The sequence below is a fragment of the Salvelinus fontinalis genome, chromosome 12 (genome assembly GCF_029448725.1).
Source record: "Salvelinus fontinalis isolate EN_2023a chromosome 12, ASM2944872v1, whole genome shotgun sequence".
NCBI lineage: Eukaryota > Metazoa > Chordata > Actinopteri > Salmoniformes > Salmonidae > Salvelinus > Salvelinus fontinalis.
Window position 1 is genome coordinate 22,899,856 of NC_074676.1, and position 24,336 is coordinate 22,924,191.

At 41.1% G+C, this 24,336-nt stretch overlaps 1 protein-coding gene across 4 annotated transcripts in view; it reads right to left on the reverse strand.

The window, feature by feature from the left end:
• Positions 1-2,423: 2,423 nt before the first annotated feature.
• The window catches only part of LOC129867004 (semaphorin-3E-like), a 61,334-nt gene continuing 39,421 nt past the window's right edge, over positions 2,424-24,336 (reverse strand). Inside the window, exons 3-17 of one of the 4 annotated variants that reach the window (XM_055940088.1) lie at positions 13,952-14,011; positions 13,257-13,376; positions 12,120-12,213; positions 11,341-11,457; positions 8,847-8,989; positions 8,579-8,693; positions 8,393-8,462; positions 8,153-8,297; positions 6,175-6,400; positions 5,843-5,934; positions 5,674-5,715; positions 5,273-5,439; positions 4,956-5,023; positions 4,605-4,738; positions 2,424-4,490 (exon numbers count right to left, since the gene is read on the reverse strand). In XM_055940088.1, coding sequence (XP_055796063.1) covers positions 3,939-4,490; positions 4,605-4,738; positions 4,956-5,023; positions 5,273-5,439; positions 5,674-5,715; positions 5,843-5,934; positions 6,175-6,400; positions 8,153-8,297; positions 8,393-8,462; positions 8,579-8,693; positions 8,847-8,989; positions 11,341-11,457; positions 12,120-12,213; positions 13,257-13,376; positions 13,952-14,011 — 2,145 coding nt within the window. In that variant the 3' untranslated portion in view covers positions 2,424-3,938. Of the gene's footprint in view, positions 4,491-4,604; positions 4,739-4,955; positions 5,027-5,272; positions 5,440-5,673; positions 5,716-5,842; positions 5,935-6,174; positions 6,401-8,152; positions 8,298-8,392; positions 8,463-8,578; positions 8,694-8,846; positions 8,990-11,340; positions 11,458-12,119; positions 12,214-13,256; positions 13,377-13,951; positions 14,012-24,336 lie in introns of all 4 variants that reach the window. The other 3 variants (XM_055940087.1, XM_055940090.1, XM_055940089.1) reach the window with 3 other exon arrangements.

Below are 24,336 nucleotides of genomic sequence, written 5' to 3' on the forward strand. Positions count from 1 at the left end.
ACTGCATACGCCTTCCCCTGGATGTCAGCGAATAGTGAGAATGGAAATGGTGTTGCTAGGCAGATCTGAGAGCTTATAAATGGGCTGGCAACGTGGGGTCCGTCCTTTCTTCTCTTCGCCATGACGCAGAAAGGACCTCTGGATGTCGTTCTAGAAAGCTCCCGGTATAGCCCTTAGATATATCCGGCTGTTTTTATTCGATATAGGTGTTAAAGACATCATAATGTTGTTATTTTAAACCGAGTTATATCAGTTTATATCAGTATATTGCGATTTTCGGATATTTATTAGTGTTGCGTTTTAGTGAGTTGGACACGTCTTTGCCACATGGCTAATGTTTACTGCTAATTCCAACGTTGAAGACGACAATCTACAACCGAGCAACGATTCTTTTGGAAAAAGGACAACTTGCCCAAGATTCTGATGGGAGTTTATCAAAAAGTAAGAACTATTTATGATGTTAATTCTGTGTTCTGTTGAAAAATGTAAAACTCATATTCCGCCATTAATTTTGGTGCGGTCTCGCTTTAACGCACGCTGTATGTCGTAGTAACGTTAATTTTAAAAATCGAATACAGCGATTGCATTAAGAACTAATGTATCTTTCATTTGCTGTCCAACCTGTATTTTTTAGTCAAGTTTAGGATTAGTTACTGATTAGATTAGGTGCCTCTCCCAAGATTTCTCCCGACATATTGTTGGCAGCTTGGCTACTTTTCTCATTGTATAACCACGATTTGTGCCGCTAAATATGCACATTTTCGAACAAACTCTATATGTATTGTGTAATATGATGTTATAGGACTGTCATCTGAAGAAGTTTGAGAAGGTTAGTGAAAAAATTAATATCTTTTGCTGGTTTATTCGTTATCGCTATTGTTGGCCTGAATCAATGCTGTTGTGTGTTTGGCTATTGTAGTAAGCTAATATAATGCTATATTGTGTTTTCGCTGTAAAACACTTAAAAAATCTGAAATATTGGCTGGATTCACAAGATCTTTGTCTTTCATTTGCTGTATGCTGTGTATTTTTCAGAAATGTTTTATGATGAGTATTTAGGTACTACACGATGGTCTCTGTAGTTATTCTAGTTGCTTTGGTGAGAGTTGTGATGGTGGCTGCAATGGTAAACTATGATTTATACCTGAAATATGCACATTTTTCTAACAAAACATATGCTATACAATAAATATGTTATCAGACTTGTATCTTGGTTAGTGGCTATTTATATATTTTTATTTGGTCGAAATTGTGATAGCTACCTATGCAGCAAAAAAATGGTGAAAAAAAAAGTTGTGTCTTTCGTGGTTAGCTAATAGATTTACATATTGTGTCTTCCCTGTAAAACATTTTAAAAATCAGAAATGATGGCTGGATTCACAAGATGTGTATCTTTCATCTGGTGTCTTGGACTTGTGATTTAATGATATTTAGATGCTAGTATTTACTTGTGACGCTATGCTAGGCTATGCTAGTCAGCTTTTTTACTGATGGGGGTGCTCCCGGATCCGGGATTGTGATGAAGTAGAAGTTAAGAACAAATTCTTCTTTACAATGACGGCCTACCAGGGATCAGTGGGTTAACTGCCTTGTTCAGGGGCAGAACAACATATTTTTACCTTGTTAGCTCAGGGATTCAATCCAGCAACCTTTCAGTTACTGGCCCAACGCTCTAACCACAAGGGTTCCTGCCCTGGACATTTGAAACCGGGATTCATCCATGAAGAGCACACTTCTCCAGCGTGCCAGTGGCCATCAAAGTTGAGAATTTGGACGCTGAAGTCGGTTACAACGTTGAACTGCAGTCAGGTCAAGACCCTGGTGAGGATAACGAGCACGCAGATGAGTTTACCTGAGACGGTTTCTGACAGTTTGTGCAGAAATTATTCGGTTGTGAAAACCCACAGTTTCATCAGCTGTCCGGGAGGCTCGTCTCAGACAATTCCGCAGGTGAAAATGCCGGATGTGGAGTTCCTGGGCTGCGGTTGTGAGGCCGGTTGGACGTACTGCCAAATTCTCTAAAACAATGTTGGACGCAGCCTATGGTAGAGACATTAACATTAAAGTCTCTGTCAACAGCTCTGGTGGACATTCCTGCAGTCAGCATGCCAATTGCACACTCCATTAAAACTTGAGACATCTGTGGCATTGTGTTGTGTGGCAAACTTGCACATTTTAGAGTTGCCTTTTATTGTCCCCAGCACAAGGTGCACCTATGTAATGATGATGCTGTCTAATCAGATTCTTGATATGCCACACCTGTCAGGTGAATGGATTATCTTGGCAAAGGAGAAATCCTCACTAACAGGGATGTAAAAAAAATTGGTGCACAAAATTTGAGAAAATTAACCTTTTTGTGCATATGGAACATTTCTGGAATCTTTTATTTCAGGGCATGAAACAAGGGACCAACACTTTACATGTTGTATTTATATTTTGTTCTTTATTAAAACTCTTAGTCAGAGAACATTCAGGATGATGATGAGTGCAGGAATAATGTAATTTAGAGACTTCAAAAAAGACTCCATATAAAAGAGGGATTGTAATGGAAACCTGATCAATGTTATGCTGTCAGAATATAAAACGGTTGATTTCCTCCAATAGGTTTGAATATTCATGAGACAGGCTCCTCTGTCTAGCCAATGACATGCTTGGATGGTCACTGTTGCGTTCTTCCTTATTTGGGAGGGAAAATATGGCGACGTAGATTGTCTTCTGCTATGGTTATTATGAACCCCCATTTGTAGCATCATTACTGACAGCAGAGAGAGAGACAGCTGATATGAATACTAATCAACCAACTCTATAACTACCAGTTGATTGCAGTTCACATTTAAGTTGGCCATTTATTGAAGAGAAAATGCATCTGTTGAGATACACTGTGGATATAATTAGATTTCTAATGGCTCAGATCAAGTATCTATATTTATTGAGGGGTTACGTCTATAAAATGTTATATAATCCCTGTTCCATCATCAATAGTACATTATGAAAACTATTATTATTGTTTTCAAATGTTAATTTCCAAGGTATTTATTATGGATGGTATTCTCGGATCCGCAGACACAGTTTTGCGTTACTGTAATCATTCAATGATGTCAACTCATCTAGATCTTCTCAATCTCCGCCATGTCACACCAAACTAACTGACAAAGTATAGTAGGAAATACTTGCATACATCATCAACTTTACCAACTATACAGTAAAACAATAATACAGTACAATGTCCAGTTTAATTAATCAATTCTAAACCACTACTAAACTCAAAGCAGGAACCTAGAAAAATAATGTATTTACCATAACGTTGTGTATTTTCTAACCAGTGGTTTTGAACGGGAGCAGCTCAAGTGTATCTCCAGAAACATTTTATTTCTGAGGAATCTGTTTGAATGTTCGTTATCTGTGGGTTCAGCTGGGATGGCTATGAATCTTCTGTACTATGTCTGTTCAGAGAAGCCTGCTGTCAGTACTGTGGTCTTAAGGCCACGTTGTTCTAAACAGTTCAACTGTTCTACGTGCCTTCCATCTGACGGACACTCAGCATTTGCACCAGTGGCAAAGATTACACCAGAAACAAGGAAAGATAAAAACACAATATAACATAACATATAATATGGTTATAAGAAGGAAGAAGACGTTACGGTAAAGTCTAAAAAAAAGAAAGTGTCATGTTTTAGCTTTGTTTGGAAGTAGTATTCTCTACAACAACAAAAAACTGGCCCATTGTGTGTGTGGTTGTTCTGCCCTCTCCCTCCCTCCTCTCAGGTGTCCATGGTGTGTCTGGGGGTTCTGTGAGGCTCTCCTCTCTCCCTCCCTCCTCTCAGGTGTCCATGGTGTGTCTGGGGGTTCTGTGAGGCTCTCCTCTCTCCCTCCCTCCTCTCAGGTGTCCATGGTGTGTCTGGGGGTTCTGTGAGGCTCTCCTCTCTCCCTCCCTCCTCTCAGGTGTCCATGGTGTGTCTGGGGGTTCTGTGAGGCTCTCCCCTCCCCCTTGCCCTCCTCTCTCCTCTTCCCAGTGGCTGGGTGTATCTAAGTTTGGTCTTCCTGCGTCTTTTCTCTGAGCACCAGACCCTCTCACAGTACTCCTCCAGCCGCTGTGTATCCCGATATCCTATAAGCTGGAGGAACTCCTTGTACCACAGCCGAGAGGTAGGGCCTGGAGCTGGAGCGGGTGCTAGGGAGGACCCTGGTAGGGCTCCTGGTAGTCTGGAAGTGGGGTCAGAGTTGGAACCAGTGTGGAGGTCTGGAGGGGTATCTATTGGTTGGTGACAGGAGGTTGCTGTGGTCTCCCCTTCTTCCTCTCCTTCCTCCCCTGTCCTGTGTATCAGGGCACTGACCCTCTCCCCTCCCAGCACATGTAGCGTGATCCTCAGTAGGGTGTGGACATAACCGTGTTCTACCGTCTGACACACGTACATGCCAGCGTCCCCAATCCGCACAATCAGGAACAACAGCCCGTGGGTCGTTATGACTACACTCTCATCACCTCTGACCTGGGGAGGGAGAGAAGAGGAAGGGGAGGGGAGGTAAGGAGAGATGGAAAAGGAAGGAAGAAAGGAGGAAATTGGTGTGTATGTATACACAGCATGTATATATGTCTGTCTCACCTTCTCTCTGTCTGGACCTCTCTGTATGTACCACAGAACTCTGGCCTGTAGAGAACGAGGGGTACACTCCAGTAGAGTACTGTTATTCTCTACCCCATACACCTGCCTCTCCTCCGCACCCTGGTAGTTCTCCCCTACACACACACACACACACACACACACACACACACACACACACACACACACACACACACACACACACACACACACACACACACACACACACACACACACACACACACACAATTCAGCAGTGACCTTTCTGATACCTCAGCCAGGCCAAAGGCCATTGGCCAAGGAGTAATTACTTTCTACCCCCCCCCACACACACAAACACACACACAGACTGACCATCAATCTGCAGCCCATTGCATAGCTGTACAGCATTGCCATGGCGAACATCCTGTCGTCTGAATCGTCTGCTGAGAGAGAGAGGGGGAGTGGTGGAGGGTGTTAAATGGGCATTTGGGAAAGTGAGATAAGGACAGAGTGACATCAAAGGAAAGAAAGGGAAAGGATGATGAGAAAGAAGAAGGGGATTAGGGAGGATAGAGGTGCTAATGATTGCTATGTGATGCCTCTGCACCGCTGTGCACATGTTCATATGTCTGTGTGTGACTGTACATGCCTGTGTGTCTTTGTGTATGAGGTGTGTGTTTCCGTCTCACCTCTTGGTGTAGACCCCAACAGGGTAGTATCGTGAGCAGGTGAGTCCGTCCCAGGCACAGTAAGGATCCCTGGCTAGGCAACAGTCGGCACACTCTGACCCGTACAGTTCACATTGATGGAGCCTCACCTGAGCCACACCCACCTCAGAACCCACATAGAGCTGTTGCTATGAAAACAACAACACAGGGACCAGAATTAACAGAGGTACACATTTTTGTAAATGTCAACATCATAAAACGCTTTGCCTACTGTCATTACATTTCCCGACATTCAGATAATCAATACACTGTCATCTTGTGGCTAGATGAAGATACTGCAGTTTTAAACAACCATGCTTCAAAACAATGTTAGTAACTATGTTATTAACTTAAGATTTTAACATGATAAATAGTTGTCATACTCGTTTTGCAGATATGATGATCTCAGTTATTGGCACAGGGACCTAGAAAGAAATAACATGAAAACATTTTTGATCTTCCACAAACAAATCAAATTGTTGAGTGCCAAGAATGTGTAATTGATGCAATGGCCATCTTTTGCCATATGGTGGCGCTAAATAACAACAGTACCTTGAACACCTGCAGTTCCTCCAGTAGCACTTCCTCTATGGTGTCTGTGTCTTTGTTGTAGATGCTGATAACCTTCAACACAACAGAGTCGTCTACGGGAGAGAGTATTAAGTTATGTAAATATCACACCATCACCAATACAACCACCCAGGACATCCAAATAGAAGAGAGTCAAAGGCTTTGTTTTGGGATGTCAGTGCCTGTCTGTCTGGTAGGCCTATCTTACCTTCCTGAAGATTGTGATTGTAATGCTGTATGTGATCAGTAGAGGGAGTTATAACCTTGGTGATACACAGCACTGGATGATCATAGTGTAGTGTCAGTGTGCGTACCTCTGCCTATGTACAGGACGTGGTAGTGTCCGTCCTGGGCCTGGACGCGGTCCACAGCAATCTGGGTTAGTCTCCTCCCTCCTGGCTCCGTCTGCAGTAGGACAGGTTTCTTGTGGAGGGGCAGGACCGGGCTGGACATGACGGGGTGGGAACGCACGAAACGCAGAACCTCATCAGGGAACTCCTTAGAACCTGAGAACCCACCACCGTTCATCTTACTGGCACACTGGAGAGAGAGAAGAAGGGGAAGAGATGGAGAGGGAAAAGGGATAGAGAGGGAGAAAGAGAGAGAGAGAGGAAGAGAGGGGGGAGAAGAAACATATGAATAAGAAAATAGCATTACACTGTCAAAGACTCGAATATTGAAGCTGTATGTTGCAGTATAATGATAGCACTGATTGTCCTCGTCTCTGATATGACCTGCAGAGACAGCTACAGTAGCTCTGACATTCAAAGGGCAGCTGCCACAGACACAGGCTTAAGGGGAGTGCTGTGAATGTACAATGCTGCTGCTGCTGGAATAGCACATTTTTGAAATACATTGTTGAAAGTATATTGTTTGGATATACAGTATGGAGTTTGCTGTAATGTAGGTGCAACTCTTAAGCAAATTCCTAAACTACCATTTTCTTGTGTTACACCAACTATGCAGTGCATGGATCCTTAGTTATCGGGTATGAAGAGCCAATCAGGTAATGTAAAGCCTATTGATAAGTCAGTATACAGTGGGGCAAAAAAGTATTTAGTCAGCCACCAATTGTGCAAGTTCTCCCACTTAAAAAGATGAGAGAGGCCTGTAATTTTCATCATAGGTACACTTCAACTATGGCAGACAAATTGAGAAAATAAAATCCAGAAAATCACATTGTAGGATTTTTAATGAATTTTTTTGCAAATTATGGTGGAAAATAAGTATTTGGTCAATAACAAAAGTTTATCTCAATACTTTGTTATATACCCTTATTTGGCAATGACAGAGGTCAAATGTTTTCTGTAAGTCTTCACAAGGTTTTCACACACTGTTGCTGGTATTTTGGCCCATTCCTCCATGCAGATCTCCTCTAGAGCAGTGATGTTTTGGGGCTGTTGCTGGGCAACACGGACTTTCAACTCCCTCCAAAGATTTTCTATGGGGTTGAGATCTGGAGACTGGCTAGGCCACTCCAGGACCTTGAAATGCTTCTTACGAAGCCACTCCTTCGTTGCCCGGGCGGTGTGTTTGGGATCATTGTCATGCTGAAAGACCCAGCCACGTTTCATCTTCAATGCCCTTGTTGATGGTAGGCTTTGTTACTTTGGTCCCAGCTCTCTGCAGGTCATTCACTAGGTCCCCCCGTGTGGTTCTGGATTTTTGCTCAACGTTCTTGTGATCATTTTGACCCCACGGGGTGACATCTTGCGTGGAGCCCCAGATCGAAGGAGATTATCAGTGGTCTTGTATGTCTTCCATTTCCTAATAATTGCTCCCACAGTTGATTTCTTCAAACCAAGCTGCTTACCTATGGCAGATTCAGTCTTCCCAGCCTGGTGCAGGTCTACAATTTTGTTTCTGGTGTCCTTTGACAGCTCTTTGGTCTTGGCCATAGTGGAGTTTGGAGTGTTACTGTTTGAGGTTGTGGACAGGTGTCTTTTATACTGATAACAAGTTCAAACAGGTGCCATTAATACAGGTAACGAGTGGAGGACAGAGGAGCCTCTTAAATAAGAAGTTACAGGTCTGTGAGAGCCAGAAATCTTGCTTGTTTGTAGGTGACCAAATACTTATTTTCCACCACAATTTGCAAATAAATTTATTAAAAATCCTACAATGTGATTTTCTGGATTTTTTCCCCTAATTTTGTCTGTCATAGTTGAAGTGTACCTATGATGGAAATTACAGGCCTCTCTCATATTTTTAGGTGGGAGAACAAGCCCAATTGGTGGCTGACTAAATACTTTTTTGCCCTACTGTATGTTGTAGCTGTAGGTTGTAACTCACAGATCCGGGGCGTGGGTAGGGGACGCGGCCTTTGTATGGGGTCCAGTGGTGCTCTGGTTTCTCCCGGTGTGCAAATTGGCTGTTGAACGCTGCTCGCACAACATTCATGTGGTACACACACACTGCATAGCCCTGGAACACAGCACTGAGGAGGGGAGGGGTGTAGATAGAGAGAGAAGATATTCAATACAATATACCAGTACATTTTTTGAAAAAACACACGTGACTCTCTCAGCAGACCTTGTAGTACTGAAGAGGCCAAATATCTCTGGATTCTTCTCATCCTTGTTCTTCAACACAAATACATCCTCTGAAATGAAACACACATGGGAGAGAGAAAGAGAGAGAGATTCAGGGTTCCATTAAGTGAAAGTACTATAGGTGTATCCCCTTCTCTAGGAAACACACAAAAACACACAGCCGTACCCAGCTTGTCGAAGTGTGTGTCGATGCCGTTGGATCCAGCCACAGAGCAGATGAGACGGGTCTTTAGGAAGGAGCTCCAACGATTCACCAACATCCTCTGACCTCCTTGGTCATTCTGAAGGGAGGGGATGGAGGGTGAGGGGAGAGGAGAGGAGAGGGGGAGAGGGAAGGAAATGGATTAGAATTGGAAGAAGGCGAAGGGAGGACATGATACAGTATATGGATATGCTGGCATGCAGGATAGAACTTGAATTTGTGCAATTCTCACCGCACAGACCCGTCCCACCCGGGTGTATACAGCCTTGTTAACCCCCTCTGCGTCCATCCCTCTCTCCGTGAAGAAGAAGTAGACCTTGTCATCATCCCTGTCATCGTTATCAGGAATCACCACCGACCCAATGAACTTAGGCTCTAGAGGAAACATAACAGTTTCAGAAAGAGAATGTGACCGCAGGATTATGCCGTTGGAAAGGTTGGCGGCATAATCCTGGCGGCAAAGTTTTTCACATATAATGTATAACATCATTCTACATCTATGTAGAGAGCATATACAATATAGCATGTGAAAAGGCACTGTTATTAGTATTCTTGCAAATACTTGTGTTACTTTAAATAGATACTTTGCATCACCACCTGGGGTCTTTCCACCTGGTATGGCAACTGCTCGGCATCTGACCGTAAGGCGCTACAGAGGGTAGTGCGAACGGCCCAGTACATCACTGGGGTCAAGCTTCCTGACATCCAGGACCTATATAATAGGCGGTGTCAGAGGAAAGCCCATATAATTGTCAGAGACTCCAGTCACCCAAGTTATAGACTGTTTTCTCTGCTACCGCACGGCAAGCAGTTACCTATGCATAGTCACTTCGCCCCCACCTACATGTACAGATTACCTCAACTAGCCTGTACCCCTGCACACTGACTCAGTACCGGTGCCCCCTGTATATAGCCTCGTCATTGTTTTTCTTATTGTGTTACTTTTTCTTATTACTTTTTATTTTAGCCTACTTGGTAAATGTTTTCTTCTTCTTGAACTGCACTGTTGGTTAAGGGCTTATAAGTATGCATTTCACGGTAAAGTCTACATCTGACTCTGGGGAAGTAGATAAAGGGCTTCATTGTCAAAATCCTAATGTATCCCGTTAGAAGGGATACACGAGATTCTGGCAATTAAGCCATTTTTCTACCTACCCAGAGTCAGATGAAGTCGTATGGATACCATTTTTATGTCTCTGTGTGCAGTATGATGGAAGTTAGAGGTAGTTTCGTGAGCCAATGCTAACTAGTGTAAAGAATGATTATCCATGGACACTGCAACTTCAGATATTACTCAAGGTTTAATTATTAGAGCAACCAAACAACTTCAGAGGACAAATTACATGAAGAATAAATAATATGACCTAAGAGCTGGCACCAAACTCTAAACTAGAGCTACCCCAGCAACCCCTGAGCTTTATACCCCAGAGCCCCATCATCTGGTATAAAAATGAAAATCCTCCAATTACGGTCCCACAGTACTCCCTTTGCAAAAGAAACGTAGTCTCTCTAAATGCAACATGCAACAATATCGCTACAACATTTAGATGACATGTAGGCCTGACTAGAATATTAACAGCAAGTAGCAGAACAGCACAGTACGAAATGATCTTCTTTCTTTTTTTGAAGCTAATGTGTGTGTTCCTTCAGGTCCATGCCCACTCAATGAGTCAATGATGACTAGTAGGTCAGGTGGCCTGGATGTTGTTGGTAGGCCCATGTTGTAGTGTGCTACCATCGCCGTAGTGATCTAGGCACCTCTTGCTCCACAGCAGTCATCCCCAGTCACTGGCCAAGCCTGCAATGCCTCGGCAAAAGGCCCCACAGGTACACCACCGAATGTCTCCTCTTCGATCTCTTCCTTTCCCCAAATGACACCATCCACAGTTAGCTAGTCCCACAATGTGCCTGAGTCACCCACAGCCTCAGCAGCACAAAATGGGGGGAATAAGTATGTACATGTACACAGGCAGAGATGACAGAGAGAGAAAAAATGTTCTCCGCATGTACAAACTCCTCCTGTCCAGAACTTGTGAGGTAAAGCTAGCTACTATCTAGCCAGCTAGCTAACTAAGACACACAGATGGTCATCTAACATTAGCTAGCAAAACTGGCATGTGGACAATGGACAAAACAATGTCCAACATGATACTGTTCAATAAAAACATTGGCAGACAAAATACAGGCACAGGGGTCTCATGTTGCTTGAAGTAGTCACAGTAACCAATGTTGAAGTCCTGCTGTCATAAGCATTGCTGATGTCACTCACAATGAAACTCTTTAGCACAGAACCCCCAACCAGGTCGGGAAACTCCAGTACATCGACAAGATAGATAGGGAGAAGCTCCGAATCAGCTCCAAATGCAGTTAAGAAAGTCCAAAACTCGGCGGAGTTCATTAGCTTCCAGTCTTGAAAGAACCACCGCTGTCACCAGATGTAAGGCCGGGGTAAAGAATGACTATCCATATTCGCGGGCTTCAGATACTCAAGGTTTAATTACTAGAGTAACCAAATGCCTAAAAACATATATTCACTATGTCGTTATGGGGTTGTGTGTAGATGGGTGAGATTATAATTATTTTTTTACTCTTTTGAATTCAGGCTGTAACACAACAAAATGTGGAATAAGTCAAGGGGTATGAATACTTCCTGAAGGCACTGTAAGTGTGGGTGAGTACCAGAGATCAAACAGAAAGTAATAATGAGATAACCAGAAATTCCTGACCGTTGAGCTGTTGTCTGTTGTCTCTCTCAGTGCGTGTGTAGCTTTGGTTGTTCAGTCGACACATAGCTGCATCATTTTCCCAGTAATCTGTATACAGGCCAATATACAGCTCTCCTCCTAACACACACACACACACACACACACACACACACACACACACACACACACACACACACACACACACACACACACACACACACACACACACACACACACACACACAGAGAGAACCATAATAAACCAGATGTTTCATCCGTTAACACCTAATTTTTCACACATTAAATTAAATTAAGAACAACATTTTAATCAATTGCAAATTATGTTTGGTAATTTTTTGTTTGGTTATTTATCGCAATCTGAAAATAACGGATTTATAATAAGTTATTTACACACGGTGGCAGCATTGTGCTAAAACTAAACCTGCCTCTGAGCCACCGTTTCCCAAACACGTTTGGTTTTTGCCCTAGTACACAGTTGTTCAAATAATCCAAGCTTCATGAGGAGTTGATTATTTGAATCAGCTGTGTAGTGCTAGGGCAAAAGCTGAAACGTGCAGCCCTTGGGGACCCCAGGACCCAGTTTGGGAAACGCTGCTCTAAGCACTGTGCAATATACTCAATAACAGCAATTCTACTAGAGTATCAGTCTTCTAATAGGGTTAGGGTTAAGTGTGCCTGAGACAGAGAGTTATTGAGAAAATAACATATTATGAAACATACAAGAAGGTAGAAAGTGAAACAACAGAAGTGATAATGTCTTGTAGTGTGTAGTCTTCTTACTGTCCAGGGTGGAGGTTACGGGGCTGTTGTGGTCATAGGGACATCTCCCTCGGCCACTCTCTACACTCTGCTCCTCCAGCTCAAACTGTCTGGCCTGGGGACAAAAACGTATCAGTGAGAACACAAACACTCATGCTCGCTCGCACATGCACACACACTTCGTAAAATGGCCTGTTTCCGAGTACGTATTGGTGTGATCAAATGTAAAAAAATATATATTAATCATAGTCACATATAAACAAGTAAATTAACAGTATATAAAGCAGGGACAATAAAGAGAGTGGGGGGCTTTGACAATGGTGAGGTGTGAGTGTCACGATATGTTCCAACATCTAGCAACCGTTATTAGAAGCACCTCTCAGCAAACGGGGGGGGGGGGTGTCTCAGGCTGGACACAGTGGTAGTCAGGATTGCTCATCTCTATTAACTATTGACACCCCTGTGTTACCATTATCAAACAGTCACGAGATAAAGCTGCTTTTGAGTCATCACAGATACAAGTCTTTAGACACTGAATGGCAAGGAAGTGACAAGAGTCTTCAGATAATTAGCAGTACGAAACAGGGGTATTTGGTGTAGTGACACACGGACATCCCTGAGCTTGACCTTAGCCATAGCATGTTCTGTTCTTTATTCTGACTGAAGTCTTGTGGGAGACTGGTTTGTTTTCCCTGCTGGTGCTGTTGTCACAGGTCCTCTCAGACAGACAGGGGATGATATAAATTAAACTAATTTACAATCCAGACAAACACATTCCCTCTCTCTCTCGCTCTCTCTCTCTCTCTCACTCAGAGGACACAAACTAACTATCAGTACCAACTTCCTCTTTCTCTTCTCCCCCTCTCTCCTCTCTCCCTTTCTCTCTCAAAGGACACACAAACATCAATAATGTCACACCTTGTGTCTCTGTGTGTATCTCCTTCAGATGAATAAACAAACTCCCTGTCTCTCTCTGAGGAAACATAAATTGACCATTGGGCGTGTTGAGATTTTTACAGCTCATTCAGGAAAGACTGCCTGTGTCTAAAGAACAGATGACGAGACTGAGCCAAGACAGCAGCATGTCCTTCCTTCTATATGTTCGCATATCAACCTTGTTTGCAATAACTCCAAGGAAAAAATCCCATCCCTGCTCACCTGTCCTGCGTGTCCCACCCTGATGGTGACACAGAGAGGGTTAAATGCTCCTGTTCCACAGGCCAACAGGTGGGTTGCATTAAACTGCTGCAACACCTTGATGTAGTTAGCACACTCTGGCTGTAGGGGAGGGGGGAGAAGGAGACAGAGGGGATGTTAGGTTAGGTAGGTAACTTGAAGTGTATGGCTGTGTCCGAATATCTGTACTTGCATTTTAAATTGTAGGCTGATTAGGTATCCGAAAATAGAACATTTTATAGTACAGTATGTCATTATATATATATTTTTTATGAGTATGCTTTAAATGTCAAGATATCCTACTAATTTCGGGATTTTATGTGGTACAAATTCCTTTCACGCTATTGAGGAAGATAATTGTCTTTCAGAACCATGTGTTTAACACAGCTGATAATCACCTGATAATCATGAGGCTATGCTGTACCAAAATGCGCAAATGGCGGGAAACAACGCAAATGCTCATTAGATGTGGCATTCTCAGTATGGGTGAGCCGAGTATTTTGATATTTATTGTTACTGCATACATTTTTGCAAAACAGTATGTTCTAAATAGTATGTAGTATGAATAGCACACAGTATGTAGTATCAGTAAGTAGTAGGCAAGACAGATATCGGACACTGCATATATGTAGGGTAAACTATGACAGATGTAGATGAGAATGAGCAGATTCTGTTACCTTCTCTTTACCCTTCATCAAACAATCTTCTACCTGCGACTCAGAGCTGGCCCAGTCAATCTGATGAGAGATGACAATAAATAAGACACTAACACATGCATACGGACATGCAAACACACACTCACACATGCACACTTTCTGTCTGTTTAACTAGTGAGATTGTGTAATAACATCCTGTAATTAATGTTTGTTTATGGGTGGACTGAACCACAAAAGGTCTCCATAACCATTATAAAGTGTCTGAACTACACTCTTAGAATTAAAGCTACCCTGCCTTTAGGGTTCTAAAAACTGCTCAAAAAGGTTCCTCGAGGAACCCTTCTGAAAAGAGTCTTCAAGGAACTCTTTGAGGAACCTTTATGGGATGGGAGGGGTTCAATTTAGTACCTTTTTAATAATATATTGCAGAGGTGGCAGCGTGGCTTACTGGAGGCGGCGTTTTCAGATAGTTATTTTTGAGCACCCGTTTGACATTTACTCTTTCTTGTTCATCATGTTAAGTTCGTACACTGCAAATGTCAATTTCCCTATATAAACAATGCTGATTACATATAGTAATAAAGTGGTAACTATTTCAACTTTGGGATTTGCATAGGCTCTTGAGGAACTCATTCCCCTCTGTAAGTCTCAGTGAAGCTACAAAACTATCAGTGTTCAACCTTAACATGTGATGACAATAGAACAGAACAGATGAACAGGAATGACATTTACTTGAAAGGGTGGCACAAAAAAAGATATCTAAAAGCCAGGACCCTACTAAGCCATGCCTCCAGTCCAAGGTTCCTCCAGGAACCCGTTACTACATTAAAGGAAATCTAACTTTTGGTGTTTGTTTCATTAGTCCATTGTTGATTTGATTTGAATTATTAGGATCCCCATTAGCCAATGCCAATGGTGAAAGCTAACAAAAAATACATTACAGACAAAAAAAATACTTTACAATTTACATACATTTAAAAACATGAACGTGTAATGTGTGTGTATGTGCTCATCTATCAGTTAGACACACATGTCAGTACATACACACAACCAGTAGGTCACATGGGGAGAGGCGCTGTGCCGTGAGGTGTTGCTTTATCTGTTTTTTTTAAACCAGGTTTGCTGTTCACTTGCACTATATAAGATGGAAGAGAGTTCCATGCACTCGTGTCTCTGTATAATACTGTATATTTCCATTCATTTGTTCTGGACCTGAGGACTGTTAAAAAAACCCGGAGGCATGTCTGGTGGGGTAAGTGTGTGTCAGTGGTGTATAAGTTTACTATGCAAACAATTTGGAATTTTCCTACACATCAATGTTTCTTATAAAAACAAGAAGTGACGCAGTCAGTCTTTCCTCAACTCTCAGCCGAGAGAGACTGGCATGCATACTATTAATAATGGCAAGCCACCAAGGTCTGACAACTAAGATTGAAAATTATTGAGGATAATAGCGGACGATATTGCCACTCCTATTTACCATAACTTAAATTTAAGCCAACTAGAAAGTGTGTGCCCACAGGCCTGGAGAGGAGCAAAAGTCATTCCGCTTTCTAAGATTAGTAAAGCCCCCTTAACTGGCTCAAATTGCCGACCAATCAGCGTTTTACCAACCCTTAGTAAAGTTTTGGAAAAAATTGTGTTTGACCAGACACAATGCTATTTTACAGAAAACAAATTGACAACATACTTTCAGCATGCTTATAGGGAAGGGCATTCAACAAGCACAGCACTTACACAAATTGATGATAAAAAGATTGTGGGAGCTGTTTTGTTAGACTTCAGTGCAGCTTTTGACTTTATCGATCATAGTCTGCAGCTGGAAAAAAGTATGTGTTATGTCTTTACATCCCCTGCTATATTGTGGATCGAGAGTTACCTATCTAACAGAACACAAAGGGTGTTCTTTAATAGAAGCCTCTCCAACATAATACAGGTAAAATTAAGAATTCCCAAGGGCAGCTGTTTAGGCCCCTTACTTTTTTCAACCTTTACATTTACATTTAAGTCATTTAGCAGACGCTCTTATCCAGAGCGACTTACAAATTGGTGCATTCAACCTTTACTATCAACATGCCACTGGCTTTGAGTAAATCCAGTGTATCTATGTATGCGAATGACTCAACACTATACACATCATCTACTACAGTTACTGAAATGACTGCAACACTTAACAAAGAGCTGCAGTTAGCTTCAGAATGGGTGGCAAGGAATAAGTTAGTCCTAAATATTTCAAAACTAAAAGCATTGTATTTGGTACAAATAAGTCACTAAACCCTAAACCTCATTTATATGCTGTAATAAATAATGTGTCAATTAAGTAAGTTATGGTGACTAAACTGCTCGGAGTATCCCTGGATTGTAAACTATCATGGTCAAAACATATTGATAAAACAGTAGGTGGGGAGAAATCAGTCCATAATAAACCTCTACCTTCTTAACAGCACAATCAACAAGACAGGTCCTACAGGCTCTAGTTTTGTCGCACCTGGACTACTGTTCAGTCGTGTGGTCAGGTGACACAGGACTTTGTGATTGTCCATTTGTGATTTCAGAGCGTTTCGAGTTCAGAGCGCAAACCGGATGCTCTGGCCGATTAGTTTACTGACACATTCAACGGTGTTGAGCGTTCGTAAATTCACCAGTTATTCTGCGCTCTCTGACACACTCAGACGAGAGTGCTCTGAAATCAGAGTAGATGGCCAGACTGAATTTACAAATGCACCCGAAATGGTTACTTGTTTGGTGGAGTCTTTTGTTAAGACATGTGGCTAGCTAGCTAGTTAGGTAAACAATGAACCATAATCACAACTCATGACGTTACTACCCTGCATGAATCTGCAGGGACCTAACCAACCAGGTTCAATGATAGCTAGCTAACATTAGGCTATAGCTAGCCAAGCAAATAGCTCTGAGATAGGAATAATAAGGTCATACATGTAAAGTTAGCTTGCGAGCCAGCCAGCTAACGTTAGCTACCTAGCTAGGTAAACAATGAACCATAATCACAACTCATGACGTTACTAACCTGCCTGAATCTGCAGGTAGCTAATCAACCAGGTTCAATGTTGGCTAGCTAATATTAGGCTATAGCTGAATCTGCAGGTAGCTAACCAGAAAGTGGAGAGCAACACTTATGCAGTTTTAATACACGATGCATTTAAAAAAAAATCTGAGTTAGACAGGATTACCTAGACATACAGTGGTTCTTCCTCTAAAGGTTTTCTCATACTGCAGCACACCTTGCCGGCTACCGCAGAATTCTATGGCATGTTATTTAATTGTCAGCCATTGTTACATTAATGGTAGTTAGTGCTAGTTTGACAAGCAGAGGGCATCTTTGAGAAGCATATGATAACCTTCAATATGACGCTGTACAACGTGACGGTTGGGAGTAGGCTACACTACTAAGAGCATAACATTTCAACACCCTAACCAATACCCATACGGAGATAGACACCCAAACGGGAATAAAAAAATAAAAATATCATTGATTTATCAAGACCAGTCCACATGCTTGTATCAGAGCAGTGTGAAACGGTGCTGAAATAGTTGACCACAGCGGGTAGACTTTATTATTATTATTTGACCCTGCGGTCATCTTTGAACATTTGAACATCTTGGCCATGTTCTGTTATAATATCCACCTGGCACAGCCAGAAGAGGACTGGCTGTGCCTCATAGCCTGGTTCCTCTCTAGGTTTCTTCCTTGGTTCTGGCCTTTCTAGGGAGTTTTTCCTAGCCACCGTGCTTCTACACCTGCATTGCTTGTGTTTTAGGCTGGGTTTCTGTACAGCACTTTGAGATATCAGCTGATGGAAGGGCTTTATAAATACATTTGATTTGATTTGGCCTATTGCTTAAAATACTATAGCTTCTAACTTCAATAAGCTTTTTAAATAAATAAGACCTACACCACTTTTAACAGCACAGCATTACTGAACACTAGTGAGACTCATGTCGCCTATGGCAGGCCTACAGTATATCGGACTCTCCGCCAATAATTAGATTAGAAGGATTGGAGGATTCTAAATTAATATTTAAGGGGTATTTTCCGTTAGGGCAAATCCAATCTGTGAGAATTTCTAAGGTGCTTTTATATAAATCTAAATTAATTAATAATCTCTTTGTTTATTTCATTGTCAAATAACCTATCCGGACGACGCTGGGCCAATTGGGGACCACCCCATGGGACTCCCAATCACAGTCGGATGTGATACAGCTTGGATTCGAACCAGGGACTGTAGTGATGCCTCTTGCACTGAGATGCAATGCCTGTGCCACTGTGCCACTCAGGAGCCATGAACAATATGACCAATATATATTGTCCTGCTAATAGCCCATCCTAGAAACGTTGTTTGCAGAATTCACAGCCTGCTACACTTGTGAACAGGGTTAATGTGTTAACAGAGTTAATAATAATAATAATAATTTTTTTCCCCCCTTCCACATGTTAAAGGTTCCAATTGATAACCACTTTTTATCAATTAGTATACTTATATAACGACAATATTTGTTGTTTTATTTGTTCTGTCTTTTCTGGTGGATTAAACTGAAATTGCTACCAACTTTCTATGGCTTGTCTAAAAAATAACGATATCTTGGAGATTATTTAGTTTTCAAATGAATGAAAGTGAGCGAGAAAAAAGCCATTCTTGAACATGAGGTGAGACATTCTTACTAATTTCTAAATAAAGCCAGTTTGTTATTTATAATTATTTATTTCTGTTTTTAGAGGGAGAAAAACTAAAAGCCCACCGTCGGCTCATAAAACCTTTTTTTGTAAGAAATGTAGCTTAATTAATTTGATTAATATTCCAAGAAAGACGAAAAACAAAACTCTCAGGGTTTCCGTCAGGAAAATATGGCGCTCTACAATTTGACCTTCATTCAACTAGGCAAGTTAGTTAAGAATAAATTCTTATTTACAATGATGGCCTACACCGGCCAAACCTGGACAACGCCCAAAGGGACTCCCAATCACGGCCTGTTGTGATACAGCCAACCTAACTAATAAATACATTTGTCGATACAATTCTCCTCCTACCCTCCCTCTTGGTAAGAGTCTATTGTCCTGCAAATAGCCCATAATAGCGCTGTACAACGAGACCCGTCAGGAGTAGGCTACAGTACTACAGTAAGAGCAAAATAATCCTAACATTTCCACACCCTAATTGTAGTCTAACCAATACCCAAATGGAGATAACAATACCCAAACGGAGATAACATAAAGTGAGCGAGGGAAAAAGGCCATTCTTGAACATGGGGTGAGACATTCTCACTAATTTGTAAATAAATTCAGTTTGTTATCTATCCCGGTCACACCCGGCATGAGCATCAAACCAGCATCTGTAGCAACGTAGTTTGCAATGTGATGCAGTTTCTTAGACCGCTGTGCCACTCGTGAGGCTCCAGCACCAAAGTTTTTAATGCTGATCAATTGCCTTGCACAAGGTATCAAAATACAGAGAGGAGTTGGCAAGAGTCTATTGTCCTGCTAATAGCTCATAATGGGCATGGTGTCCAGGTCAGGATAACCAAAACATTACTTTGTTAAAGACTATCAGAAAGAATTACTTATTTGTTTTGATCCAAAGCCATGAATGAGTGAGTCGCTCAGCTTTATGTAGGTGCCGAGGCTATATGACCGCACCATCAACTTGATTATTTAGCAGACATCACTTGCTTATATTCAGTCAACACATATATCTTAAAAATATCATAGAATATAATTGAACATTTTCGTTTCTCTTAGAATAAAAACCTTAGTGTAACAACAATTTTTGTAAATAATACTGACAAGTAGAAACAAAAATAGGTGTATTTTTCCGGGGGTGCGCATGCAGGAGAGAGGAATAGCAATTCTTACACTATTGTTCTAAATTCAATCACATTCTTCATCCTCCTCATTCAGTTCATTGAAATGCAATTTTGAAGTCGTCCACAATTATCATTCTATTTGGTTTATGTTGCCCATTCATTGTCAGTTAGAGTCACATTAGCGCCTTGGGACCCGAAAGCACCATCAGTGCTTTAACTTCCCTTGCGCTGGTCTGGAGCAATGAAGCAGTGACGCAGGGTACTGTACTAAACAACAAATTACCTCTAAATCCTGCAGCATAATCTCAAAACGTTTAGTTGGCAACCACTGTACTGACCAGCTCAAATAGACAGAAGCGTGCTATATGCTATCATCTCTCGGCATGTCAAGCCCACTCATTATCTCAGCCAATCAGGGCTAGCGGGAAGGTTGCATTACTTTCTTTGGCGAAACCAACTAGGCTTGTAATTTAATTGAATTCGTATTTACAAATGGTATGCAAGTTTATTATTAAGGCACGTGATAGTTCACATGTTCCAGAAGGCATTTCTGCCAAAAAACGCATTTTGATAAAAAAAAAAAATTACGTTCAAACGGCTCTCCTGTGAAGTAGTGACCCGCGACATACGCCTAGTTTCCTGAAACGGTCACATGTACAGTACCAGTCAAAAGTTTGGACATACCTACTCATTCAAGGGTTTTTCTTTACTTTTACTATTTTCTACATTGTAGAATAATAGTGAAGACATCTAAACTATGAAAAACAACCCAAAAAGTGTTAAACAAATCAAAATAGATTTTAGATTTTAGATTCTTCAAAGTAGCCGCCCTTTGCTTTTTATGACAGCTTTGCACACTCTTGGCATTCTCTCAACCATCTTCATGAGGTAGTCACCTGGAATGCATTTCAATTAACAGGTGTGCCTTGTTAAAAGTTCATTTGTGGAATTTCTTTCCTTTTTAATGCATTTCAGTCAATCAGTTGTGTTGTGACAAGGTAGGGGTGGTATACAGAAGTTTAAAGACCAAGTCCATATTATGACAAGAACAGCTCAAATAAGTATAGAGAAACGACAGTCCATCCTTACTTTAAGACATGAAGGTCATTCAATGTGGAAAATGTCAAGAATTTAGAATGTTTCTTCAAGTGCAGTCACAAAAACCATCAAGCGCTATGATGAAATTGGCTCTCGTGAGAACAGCCACAGGAAAGGAAAACCCAGAGGTACCTCTGCCGCCGAGGATAAGTTTATTAGAGTTACCATTCTCAGAAATTGCAGCCCAAATAAATGCTTCACAGAGTTCAAGTAACAGACACATCTCAACATCAACTGTTCAGAGGAGACTGTGTGAATCAGACCTGCTGCAAAATAAAGAAAAACCCTTAAATGAGTAGGTCTGTCCAAACTTTTGACTGGTACTGTTTTAATGTGGGCTATTTTCAGACCTTTCCTGGGTCTGAAAAGATAGACATATTCCCAAATATTTTGTTGTCAGCTATCAAGCTTTCAAGATATGTAACTTTCAAATTACAGAAATCATCCATGTATGATGCAAATTTCATCATATGATGCTGTGTTTTGCATCATCATGGTACGATATCTGTATTTTGAACACTACATATCTTGAAAACTTGATTGCTGACAAGCAAAACATTTTGGGACTATGTCAACAATGGACTAATGAAACAAGTATCAAAAGATAGTTTTGGGGTGTAATTTTCCTTTAATTAATACATTATAGCAGGGGTATTTCACTCTTACTCTATGGTGTCCGGAGCCTGTTGGTTTCATTTAATATCTGATAATTAAATGCACACACCTGGTGTCACAGATCTAAATCAGTCCCTGATTAAAGGGGAACAATGAAAAAAAGCAGTGGAACTGGCTTCGAGGTTCAGAGTTGAGATTGAAGTTATTTTAGGTATGTAACTAATATGTGTGAAATGCTTGATGATGTATGTGATGTAAACAGAGAGGTCTACGTTCTTGGGGACCTAAATATTGACTGCTACCGGGATCGATATGACAACAGCCAGTGAAAGTGCAGGGCGCCAAATTCAAACAACAGAAATCTCATAATTAAAATTCCTCAAACATACATGTGTCTTATATAATTTTAAAGGTAATCTTGTTGTTAATCCCACCAAAGTGTCCGATTTTAAATATGCTTTTCAGCGGAAGCATTACAAACGATTATGTTAGGTCACCACCAAACCACAATAAGCACAGCCATTTTTCCAGCGAAATTTAGCAGTCACAAAAAGCAGAAATAGAGATAAAATGAATCACTAACCTTTGATTATCTTCATCAGATGACACTCATAGGACTTCATGTTACACAATACATGCATGTTTTGTTTGATAAAGTTCATATTTATATAAAAAAACTCTGAGTTTACATTGGCGCGTTACTTTCACTAGTTCCAAAAACATCAAGTGATTTTGCATAGCCACATCGTTTCAACAGAAATACTCATCATAAATGTAGATGATAATACAAGTTATACACATGGAATTATAGATATACCTCTCCTTAATGCAACCGCTGTGTCAGATTTCAAAAACACTTTACGGAAAAAGCAACCTATGCAATAATCTGAGACGGCGCTCAGAAATATAATAAAATTAGCCGCCATTTTGGAGTCAACAGAAACCAGAAAATACATGATAAATGTTTCCTTACCTTTGATGAACTTCATCAGAATGCAGTCCTAGGAATCCCAGGTCCACAATAAATGCTTGATTTGTTCGATAATGTCCGTTATTTATATCCAATTAGCTACTTTGGTTAGCGCGTTTGGTAAACATTTCCAAAGTCACAAAGCGCGTCCACTATAACGTGACGAAATGTCCAAAAGTTCCGTAACAGTCAGTAGAAACATGTCAAACGATGTACTGAATCAATCTTTAGAATGTTGTTAACATACATCTTGAATAACGTTCCAACCGGGGGAATTAGATTGACTTCAGTTGAGCGATGGAACGGAGCTGCCTATCACGTGAACGCGCGTGGTCAAAGCATGGTCAGCTCGTGGCAGTGGTGACTAATTCCTGTCTCCTTCGGCCCCCCTTCACATTAGAGTCATCAGACAAAGTTCTTCCACATCTAGTGGAAGCCATAGGAAGTGAAAAATCATCCATATCTCGCTGTAATTTCAATGAGAGCTTGGTTGAAAATCTGCCACCCCCAGAAAAATCCAAACAGGAAGTGAAACCTCTCAGGTTTTTGCCTGCCATATGAGTTCTGTTATACTCACAGACATAATTCAAACAGTTTTTAGAAACTTCAGAGTGTTTTCTATCCAATACTACTAATACTATGCAAATATTAGCAACTATGACTGAGGAGCAGGCCGTTTACTCTGGGAACCTCTGTGCACCTTTCATCCAAGCTACTCAATACTGCCCCTGCAGCCATAAGAAGTTTAGGAAACTGACTGTTAGAACTGTTAAGGCTCCATGGATTGATGAGGAATTGAAAAACTGCATGGTTGAATGAAATGGGGAAAAGGGAGTGGCTTATAAGATTGGCTGTACATCAGACTGTCTGACTTACTGCAAATTGAGAAATTATGTAAGTAAACTCAACAAAAAGAAGAAGAAAATGTATTATGAGGCCAAGATCAATGATATAAAGAATAATGGAAAAAACTTTGGAGTACTTTAATTAAATTAAATTATGGGTAGAAAGACAAATTCAACTCCATCTTTCATCGAATCAGATGACTTATTCATCACAAAACCATATGATATTGCCACATTTTTTAATGATTACTTCATTGGCAAAGTGGGCAAACATAGGCAGGAAATGCCAACAACGAACAGTGAGCAATTGTTGTCATGCATAAAAAATAATAATGAAAGAAAAGCATTGTACGTTTGAATTTTGTAAAGTTAATGTGGGAGAGGTGGAAAGATGATTGTTATCGATCAATAATGACAAACCTCCGGCATTGACAACTTAGATGGAAAGCGACTGAGTATGGTAGCTGACTCTATAGCCACTCCTATCTGTCATATTTTTAATCTGAGCCTAGAGGAAAGTCTTTGTCCTCAGGCCTGGAGAGAAGCCAAAATAATTATGCTACCCAAGAGCGGTAAAGCAGCCTTTACTGGTTCTAACAGCAGACCTATAAGCTTGCTGCCAGCTCTTAGCAAACTGTTGGAAAAAATTGTGTTTGACCAAATACAATGCTATTTTTCTGTAAACAAATTAACAACAGACTTTCAGCATGCTCATAGAGAAGGGCACTCAACATGTACCTCACTGACTCAAATGACTGATGATTGGTTGAAAGAAATTGATAATAAGAAGAATGTGGAAGCGGTACAGTTAGATTTCAGTGCAACCTTAGGAATTATTGACCATAACATGTTGTTGAAAAAGACGTATGTGCTATGGCTTTTCAACCTCTGCCATATTCTGGATTCAGAGCTATATACGGTATCTAATAGAACTCAAATGGTTTTCTTTAGTGGAAGCTTCTCTATTGTCAAACATGTAAAGTGTGGTGTACCTCACGGCAGCTCTCTAGGCCCTCTACTCTTTTCTATTTTTACCAATGACCTGCCACTGGCATTAA